At 29.3% G+C, this 10,659-nt stretch overlaps 1 protein-coding gene, 1 non-coding gene and 1 pseudogene across 2 annotated transcripts; 2 read left to right on the top strand and 1 right to left on the bottom strand.

Moving 5' to 3' along the window:
- Positions 1 to 2,453: 2,453 nt before the first annotated feature.
- LOC120074197 (putative germin-like protein 2-1) lies at positions 2,454 to 3,407 on the top strand. The gene is made up of 2 exons (XM_039027248.1): positions 2,454 to 2,568; positions 2,872 to 3,407. The coding sequence occupies exons 1-2, from the start codon at positions 2,454 to 2,456 to the stop codon at positions 3,405 to 3,407; spliced, it is 651 nt and encodes a 216-aa protein (XP_038883176.1).
- A 606-nt stretch (positions 3,408 to 4,013) lies between these two features.
- On the bottom strand, positions 4,014 to 4,086 carry TRNAK-CUU. The gene has a single exon. It is a non-coding gene; the product is annotated as a tRNA-Lys (tRNA).
- A 1,602-nt stretch (positions 4,087 to 5,688) lies between these two features.
- Positions 5,689 to 8,139, top strand: LOC120073071 (annotated as a pseudogene).
- Positions 8,140 to 10,659: the final 2,520 nt, after the last annotated feature.

Genomic DNA, 10,659 nt, shown 5'->3' with positions numbered 1-10,659 from the left:
CTTTTCTTTATCTCTCCATTATTTTCTCCTCGGTGGTTACCATTAATCTTCTCGTCGTCACTCTTCTTTTGAATTGTTAAAAGGAAAATGAAAAACAGAAACAAACCGTTTTTGAAAATCGTTTTTCGTTTGTAGTCTGGTAGCAAGGATGGTTACTCGCATCCCAAGGTTGTGGGAATAATTCCCAATCATTGATATATTTATTTAGTTCTCATTTTTCATTTTAATAAGTATACCTTGATTTTTAAAAAATTCAAAATTCGAACTTTTTATAAGATTTTTTTTTTTTTTTAAATGACTCAATATTAATGGAAAGATATGCTTTTTTCACAAAGGATATTAATAAATTACAACTATTATTATTGTTTTCTTATATTTTGACAATATATTTATTTTTGTTTATCTTTCTTCATTTCATTTGTTATTAATCCCTGCGTTTATATTGATAATGGTTTATCAATGTGGATTTTTAAAAAAAATAAAAAAAAATTAATTTTATAACTATGCATATTAGATAGAAAATTATGGTAAAAATAACTTAATTTTATTTTAATTTTAGCAAACATGTTTTTTATTTTTAATTTTCAAAAAACAGAAAACCAAAAATAGTTTCGATTTTTGTTTTTTAAAACAAACAGCCAAATCAGTTCAAATTACAGCTGAAAATCAAGCAATGTAATCACTCTCAAAACGACAGTAAGGACACAAAAACATCCAACCAAATAAAGAATTAAAGATTAATTTTTAATTAATTTGGTCGTCCACAAATATATAGATAAATGTGTTATTTAATAGTATATTATTTGAAGATTAAATATAGGCTACCCTGTTTGAGTTTCATTACTAGCTAATCTAATTAATTGATATTAAAATAAAATTTTGGTGTCAACATATAGTTCAACTCGCATGAATATGTATTATTAACTTTGAGATTTGAGGTTAAATTTTTTTAATCCACATATTATTAAAAAAAAAAAAGAACATTTTCGTGGGTTAAAAAAAAAAATTCGTTTCCATTCTTTCTCAATCAATTAATACGATAGTTAGTTGCATGTAATTTTGATAGAAAGAGAGTTTTTAAAGACCTGCTTGGTAGGCAATTTGGAAACAAAATTTTGAAAATAAGAGATTCAAAGAAAACAAAGCTGTATTTCATTTTCAGATGTGTGTTATATACCAGATTAAGAAATTAAATTTCAATTTAAACAACTTTTAAAAATATGTTTGAAAATATATTTAGCTACTCACTAAATACAAACCATTACTAATTAATTTCTAACTTTTTTTCTGTTAAATTTTTTGTGTAATTATTATTTTATAATATCAGGTAATATATTACATATTTTAAAGTTAACAAAAATAATTGAGTTTATAACATGAAATATATATCTATTATTATTTTTTTTTTATCATTTTTAATATAATTTTATACTTTAAAATTTGGATATACTAAAAACATAAAAAAAGAAAGTTGTTTTTAGAATTATATTATCTAGATTATGATTCGAAAATAAAATTCAGACGAGTAACTAATATATATTCACTGGATTTAATAAATATGAAAACATAAAACTGAATGTGAATTACGTACCAAACACAAATCATAAAAGATTTAAAATTTCAGCTATTATTTCTGTTGCCATCATTACAATGATATAATAAAATGATGTTGGCTGTTTCTTTAAGATCGAATAATAAGCATAATGGATGTGCCAAATGTTACATTTTGCGTGTCTACCATGATGTCATTTCACATATACAAAACTTGGCTGAATTTGTTTCGTAGCATATTGTATTCGTCTGTGTTTGGTCGAAGAATAAAAATGAATTTCTAATACAAAATTTTCTATTTAATCCCTTTTTTGACATATTATTTTTCAAACACATATTTTATGTTAATTGAACTTAAATTATTAATCTTCCTTTTAATTGAAATATATTTTTGTTTTTGAACTTATACCCGCAATTGTTATATAATTTGATCAGTAAAAAAAGGAAATATGCGTATTAAACGAAAGCGTCTCTTCATTTTTGTTCAAAGTATTGAATTAGTCTAACTAATGTTATATTAGATTATTATAATAAGTTGTTTACTACAAACCAGAGAAGTGAATTGACCAAGCAACCAACTGACCATTTAAATTAAAAGTTGAGCTAAGTTTGGAGCTTTCCATGCATTTTGTTTAGCCGGCTGTGCCTTATCCTTAAACCATAACACTAATATATAAAATCAAAACATTAGAAATAATTATACAATAATATTCTTTGTACCAACTCAACAAAACTATTTCAGTATCATATTAACCTCTCTCCCACGTTAATTAATTAAACATTTAATTAATTAATTAATTAATTTAAGCCTGATCTCATTATCCCTATAAAATCAGCTTCATGGCTTCCTCAAGCTCTTCACCTCCAAAAATTGTATTAGCTAATTAAGCATCTCTAAGAATATGGCTTCTTCTCAACTTCTCATTTTAGCACTTTTTGTTGCCGCTTCTTCTCTTGTTATTGCATCTGATCCAAGCCCTCTTCAAGATTTTTGTGTTGCTGATCTCAATAGTGCAGGTATAAATATTTAGTTTATTTGTTTTGTTATGCTTTCCCTACTATATTTTCAAAAACATATATATATTTGTTGGTTTTGGAATTTGATTAACAATACAAATGTTTCATTAGAAGAAAAATTGAAAAAATATACATAAATTTTAGAAAACAAAAAACATGAAACGAAATTGTTATTGGATGGAGTTTCTAGCAAATCACCTTACAATGAATAATATATATTTACATATTCTTAATCTATCGTAAAATGTGTAGGTTAATAATGGGGTTTGATGTATAAGTTGTTTATTTGTTATGATTTTGCAGTGAAAGTGAACGGTGTGGTGTGCAAAGACCCCAAGGTTGTGAGTATGGATGATTTCTTCTTTAGTGGGCTCGACAAAGCAGGCAACACATCGAACCCAAATGGATCTAAAGTAACTGCAGTGAATGTGATGCAAATCCCTGGGCTCAACACTCTAGGCATCTCTTTAGCTCGTGTGGACTATGCTCCATGGGGCATCAACCCTCCCCATACGCACCCGCGTGCCACCGAGATCTTGACAGTCCTTGAAGGCACTCTTCTAGTCGGCTTTGTCACCTCCAACACCGAGAATCGTCTCTTTACCAAGGTGCTATACAAGGGAGATGTGTTTGTGTTTCCCGTTGGACTCATTCATTTTCAACAGAACATCGGATACGGACCTGCAGTGGCTCTAGCCGCACTCAGTAGCCAGAACCCCGGTGTCATCACCATTGCAAATGCAGTGTTTGGGTCTAACCCTGATATTCCGGCCAACATTTTGGCCAAAGCTTTCCAAGTTGATGAGGCCACAATCACGAAGATTCAGGCTAAGTTCTAAGGTTTTCATATATAGTCTTGTTTAATGTGTTACGACCAATTAGGGTTTTCTTTGCAATAAAATATGAGTGTACGTGGCGTGTGAAGAGTGGTGTAGAGGTTGTTTTTCATTTCTTTTCTTGTTTCGATTCTTGTCGGTCAAATTTGTCTATTGTCTTAAGTTGTTCTTTATTATTAATATTATTATTTTGATTGGAATTGTTGTTTTGCTTGGTCTGAATATTTTGTACGTTGAATAAAAATTGATTGATTATTTTATACTTTATTGTTATTATTTCAGCTGATCAATGAGGGTGATTAATAATTCTAACCGCCTAAAAATACAAAATAAGTAAAGCCATATCACTTATGAAATAATTCAAAATATTTAATTTATATTTAAAGCTTACTTGTTTTTAATACAACAATTAAATATCGAATCTTGAAAAGAAAGACCATGCCAAAAATTACCAATATGGCTTTGACAAATATTTAAATATTACTTTAATTTGGTTGAACTTGAATTCACAATAATTCTAAATTTGTTATCTTCCTGAAAAGAATTTCTTATTGGTAAACTTTTATTTTCTCAACAATATGTGATGGAGAAAATAAAAAGAAAAAAAAACGCCCACCGTGGGGTTCGAACCCACGACCACAAGGTTAAGAGCCTTGCGCTCTACCGACTGAGCTAGACGGGCTGTTGACCTGAAAAGTCAAATAGTAATTATTTGTAAAATTACGCTCACAATCTATCAGCTAATACAATCTTCTGCATGGCTTAAACTAACTTTGAAATATCAAAATAATTATTTGAGGTTGGTGTAGCCTTTAAAAATAATACCTAGTAGTATATAGAATATATACAGTCTCACACTAAAATTCCCCAGTTCGGTCCTGGGCAATCAACATTACATGTGTATTTTTTTTCTTTCTTCTATTTATTTTTTTTTTTAAAAGCCAACTTTTAAACAACATTTTCTTTATAATATTAATGAATAAAGTCAGAAATAGAGTTTAATTACAAGAAATTTGAAATTAGTTTAAGAAAATTTGCCCTAGAAAAATTTAACAAAAAAATTTATCTCTAAATAGAATAAAACAAATTAAAGGAGTCAACATAAACAAAGTTTAATTATTCAAGACTTATATTAACTTTTAAACAAAAAATTGTGACACATTCATTGTTGTTAGATGATATAATACTAAATTTAGCAAAGTAAGTGAAAACTAATTAAGAAGAATTGTGTACTGCAATACAATGAGAGTATCGTTCTCAATTTGTTCACATTATAATTTTGCATTCATAAATATTAATTTAATGATAATAAACTCTCATAATTTTTAAAAAAAATTTCAAGAGACAACTAAATAATGAAAATAGTATCCATATAAAAAAAAAATTCTTACCAAAGTGAAAGGATAAGATGCACAAAAGTTTTAAAATTTTTCCAAATATAAAAAAGAAACAAATATACAATACAAAGATTTTATCAAATTTCAAATGCCTAGAATTTGCGGTCATTTTTCCTTTGTTGAGTTTAACAAAATTTGTAGAAGTAATCCAACCATCAATATTTGATATACTAATATATATCTTATATTATTCAATTATATTTGGATTGACTCACCTATAGGCCTCTTTTATATATTTGTCTTTTATGATTCAATAATCCTAAGTTATTAATACAAAGAATTTATTGAATTTCAAATATCTAGACTTTTTTTCAAATGATCTTTTTATTTATTTATTTCGTTGAATTGAGAAAGTTAGAATTTTAATATTTAGGTCTTATTTAGTAATCATTTGATTTTTTTCTTTTTAAAGATTAAGTCTATAAATACTACTTTTACTTCTAAATTTTCTTTCTTTTGTTATATACTTTTTACCAAGTGTTTAAAAAACATAACAAATTTTGAAAATAACTAAAAAAAGTAGATTTTAGAAAAGTTGTTTTTGGAATTTAGCTAAGAATTCAACTATTGTACTTCGGAAAGATGCAAATCATGTTAAGAAATTGAGAGGAAATAGACTTAATTTACAAAAACCAAATTGTTCCCAAACGAGACTTTTAACCTTTTGGTTAAAAATATATATAATTTTAACTAGTTGAGCTATGTTTCTGACCAAACTCTTTTATCCTTAATTATGTTTTGTTTTCACAATTATATATACAAAAAAAAAGCAGACCTGATTATTGAAAATATTGTTGAAGCCTAAATTTTGTATCCAAAACTTACATAAAGACTAACATTATATATTAATACATATTTCTAGGTATTATTATTAACTTATCGAACAAATGTCAAAGTAAGTGCACAACTCAACAACGACAATAGTAATAAGCATATACCTTTATCCTTAAGATCGAAAGTTTAAACCTTCATAATCTACTTATGATACTTATAAAAAGATAAGAAAAAAAAAATACAATTTTGGTCCCTAGGTCTTAGATGTAGTTTCTATTTAGTCCCTAAATTTTCAAAAGCTATACATTTAGTCTTTAAGTTTTGAATTTTGTTTCAGTTTAGTCCCTACATTTCAAAATGTTATAATTTTACCATTGAGATTTGAGTTTTGTTTCAATTTGATCCCTAGGTTTCAAGATTTTACATTTTTAACCTCAAGTTTTCATTAAATACTCACTTTCAATCATTGACGTTAATTTCTATTGATTAATTTAAAATAATATGAAGTGAAAATTTTAATTTAATTTTAAAAGTGATAAATATAGTCAAACTTAATTAATTATAATGCTTTTAATTAATGATTTGTAATTTATCAACATAAATCAATGTTAAAAATAGAAAAGGAGTATTTAGTGAATAATCGAGGTTAAAAATATAAATTTCAAAACATAGGGACCAAATTAAAATAAAACTTTAATGTCAAAAGTAAAATTGTAATATTTTGAACTTAAATATTAAAATGAAACAAAATTTTTTAACTAAATTTGTAATTTTTTGAAATCTAAAGACTAAATAGAAACTAAACTAGTTTTAGAGATCTGAAAGATATTTTTTCTAAAAAAAAAAAAAAATAAACTTATCAAACTGACCAATGTTGCAATATCTTGGAATGAAGTAAAAGAATAATCTATTCATTCGTTCATTCGCAGGGTAAGAATTTGTGTAGAAAAGTGATCAAAATTGTCTTCTATTATTATTCGTTCAACATTTTACCTTTTTTATAAAAGATATAATATTTTTTTTTTAACTAATTGAGCTATGCTTAAGTTGAACGATCTCTTTTATCCTTAATTATGTTTCTTTTTCACAATCGTGTACAAAATCTTTTATATATATAAAAGAAGCACACACACGTATTAAAATATATTGTTGAAGCCTAAATTTTGATCCAAAACTTACATAAAAACTAACATTATATATTTCAAGGTATTGTTATTAATTTATGATAATAGTGTAGTACATATTTTTATTCTTACGATTTAGAAGTTTAAATCTTCATACTTCACTTTCGATATTTATAAAAAATAATAATACTTTATCAAACCAACGACATGAAAAAGTTGAAATGTTCATCTAAAAATCAGTTTTCGAAACAAAAAAATTTCAACCACCAAATCATGGAAGCATTCAAATAATTCAATAATAAGTAATGTCAAATAAATTAGGCATTTATTTTAATATTTTTGGTTTAAGTGTTTGACCATAATTCATTATACTTTAACCCTGTGGGAATGGTGATATATCCTCTCTACTCACTACAATACTAAGTCTGATCCCTCTTGAACTCAGTCTTCATCCAAACCAAAATTAATAAACAATTAAATTATAAAAGAAAACAATATATATATTCATAGTCTTACAAATGTGAAATCTCTCTTAATTGATTAATTTCCTGCCCTTACCTTACAAGTTTGATCAACTCCAAACATTATTATTATTATTATTATTTACTATTTCAAAAGGAAAATGTGTGTTTGTTTTAAGTTACTACCAAAATACTTAAGCCCGCCATTAATTATTAAATCTCGGTAATTGATCTATAAATAGAGCTTCCAATCGTTAATTCCATTCATAAATCCAAACCAAAGCATCTTTACCCTTAACTTTTTAACAATATCATTAGCAATGGCGCTCGAGTTTTCTTTCTCACCTTCCTTGCAATTACTTGTTCCATTGCATTGGCATCAGATCCTAGCCCACTTCAAGATTTTGTGTGGCAGAATCCAAACAATCCAGGTTAGTATATATTCTTAAATTATTCCTAGCTTTATGTCGCTAATAACATTTGAAATCTACTAGTTTCTTAATTACTTTACTAAATTTTGCCATATGATTTGTAATGACCTCCAGTGAAAGATGAATGGTGCGTTTGCAAGGATCCCAATGTTGTGGAAGTAAAGACTTCTTCATGAGTGGGTTGAATGTGGCAGGTGACACTAATAACCCTGTTGGCTCTGCAGTAACTCCTGCCAACGTTGTCCAAATCCCAGGGCCAAACACTTTGGCATCTCTATGGTTCGCATTGACTTATGCCCCATGGAGGAATCAACGCTCCCCACACCCACCCTCGTGCCACTTGAAATTCTGACTGTCCTTGAAGGCACACTTTGTGGGCTTTGTCACCTCCAACCCAAGAAAACCGTCTATTACCAAGACATTGAACAAGGGCGATGTCTTCGTCTTTCCCATTTGGACTAGTTCACTTTCAAAAATCGGCTATGGCCCTGCAGTTTGCCATGCAGCTTTAAGTAGTCAAAAATCCAGGTGTTATTAGCTATTGCTAATGTGTTTTTGTTCAAAAGCCCGACATCCAACCAATATTCCTCTGGCAAGGCTTTTCAAACTGAATCCTGCTACAATAGCCAACCATTCATCAAAGTTTTGAATAATATCCTATTATGACACATTAGATACTGAGGTCTTGTTTTAATTCTTTATACATGCTATTTTCTTTTCGTATTCCTCGTGTAATTTTATTTTCACTGGAATTTCTTTTGAAGGTTAATTCTCGTTGTATTCATTCTGTGTCCATCTATTAATTAAGACCCTTCTTCTTAACAATAATTTCTTCTTTAAAATTTATCGGCAGTTTCCTTTCGGATCTCTTAGTTATCATCTTTAATCTTTTAAAAGAAATATATATATTCTTAAGCTAAATTCTAAAAGCAACTTAAAATATGAAATATTAAATAAAACTATTTTGTATGATTTTAATATTTTTCAAAATATTTAAATTCTTAAAACTAATAAGAAAAATGTTACTATTTGGACACCATGTTGATAAGAAAATCACGTTTTCATATTTGATAGTTGAATTTCCAAACCTAGAGACAATTTGGACATAAATTTCAAGCCTTTGTGTATAAAACTATTATTTATCATAATTTGTGTTGAGGTTGATCCATAAATTTTTGCAGGGTCATATTATTTGTAAACCTTGTATGAAAAATATTTATGTGATCAATGATATTTAATATTTATTCACTTTGTCTATGAAATATATGATATTTTAATTGCATTAACCTCAAACCAAGTAAAACTAACATCCATGTTATCGTTGTAACTTAAACATGTTTTAGAGTGATAATTTGCAGAAATGCCAATTATAGGCCTTTTATTTAGAATTCATGAGGGTAACAGGTAGAAAACGCAGTGATTATTACTTAGGAATTTGTGAAAATCGAGTTTTTGCATCGATAAGCACCTAAAACCTCACTGACCCAATATTTGTGTTCATTCTATGCCAAAGTGTTTATTTTGTAGCTACCCACAGATCAAACGCATGCGCTGAAGCCAGAGACCGTAAAAGACGAACGCAAACGGCAACCCATGCGTCCAACATACGGAAGTTCGGGTAAACGCATGCGTCCAACGCATTGGAGAACACAGGTGAATAAATAGAGATTGGCGGCCACGGAGTGACAACCAAATATGAAGATCGCCAGATGGGTAGAACGCATTTGTAACTTCAGCTAATTAAGCTCAGACTATACCTTGGGAGTATCAACAAGATAAGGACAAGGTGACAATGCCTATACCGCGACAAAAGCACAGTGACATACCTTCATCATTACAGCTGTTGATGTCAAACTCTATTAAAATAGCCGTTGAGACCTTCATTCTAAGACATCCGAGCTTCTTGCTCAAGGCAGAAGTTTATGATCACAGATGAGAGCTAGAGAGAGATTTCCAGTGAGAATTCTTTCATCTTCATAACCCAGACCGAGTGACAATCGGAGCATTCGTTCAAATATAGAGCTCGGAGAGACATCTCTACCATTCATCCATGACCCCACTGGCAGCCTTGACGCAGAGTCCTTTCATCTCCCTTCTGATCTTTGTTGTATTACATTTTAGCTTGAGATAGTAAGTATTTTGTGACAATGCAAATCTTACTTCCTCCATCACGTCTTCTTCATCATCTTCATCTCTATCATAATTTATCTTCAGCGTTTATTTATCAAAGTCAATCGTATGATCAATTGTGTAGCCTAGAGATAGGACACATGTAGTAACCACCGAGAGGTGTGTGTTGTGCGAGTATAGTGAGTTAATCCTCTTTGCTGGGTTGAAAGGCTGTGGCAACGCCTGTCTATGAGATGTTGATTACTTGTCTATGAGTTAAGTAAGCCGCGGTCTAACTGCCTGAGAAGGTAAAGGGATGGAACGTACTAAGCATGGTTCGTATTGTTCCTAGAGATAGGCACATCTTATGCTCGACCAACTATACACTATAGGAATATAGTCATGCGGCTGACCACCTAGAGGTGTGATGCTTAGTGCAACGAGTTGGATTACTCGGGTGATTTAAGATAGTAAAATATTACTATGCGTTATTGATTGTTAATGTCTGTACTTATTCTCATTGCAAGTCTTCTATTGCTTAATTCTGTTTAGTTAGGAGTAGGTGTAGTTGTGTAAAACATTTAAACCTTCTTCGTTTATTTTTTATTCTTATTCATTGCCATCAAACACATCGCTTCACAAATTATTGAGTGACAAGTCCCCCTGTTCGACCTCGATTACCCAAGAAACTTGCATTTGTGTTATTACTTGGCGTAAGTGGTAAGAAAACTTGTGATAGGAACGCGTGGTCATTGCATGCTAAGATTTAACGCATCATCATTTCGCGATCATATCTATGGGGAGCAAACACAACAGTTATTGTCATAACGCATGATTCCATGTTCCAAACCCATCGTCCTTAATAATAAAATAAAACCAGAATCTGATGATTCTTTCTTGTATTAGTGATGGTTTTAGTATAATGCAAGAATTAGATATACAGAGTGGATATATTGTTT

Source organism: Benincasa hispida, chromosome 3 (assembly GCF_009727055.1).
Source record: "Benincasa hispida cultivar B227 chromosome 3, ASM972705v1, whole genome shotgun sequence".
NCBI classification, from domain to species: domain Eukaryota; kingdom Viridiplantae; phylum Streptophyta; class Magnoliopsida; order Cucurbitales; family Cucurbitaceae; genus Benincasa; species Benincasa hispida.
Note: the sequence above shows the minus strand (reverse complement) of the source record. Positions and strands in the feature narration are given on the sequence as shown.

Excerpts from the sequence above, each read along its gene's own strand:
- LOC120074197 (XM_039027248.1), top strand. The coding sequence starts at position 2,454 with ATGGCTTCTTCTCAACTTCTCATTTTAGCACTTTTTGTTGCCGCTTCT. Across the intron at positions 2,569-2,871 it reads TGCTGATCTCAATAGTGCAG|TGAAAGTGAACGGTGTGGTG; the intron begins GTATAAATATTT and ends ATGATTTTGCAG.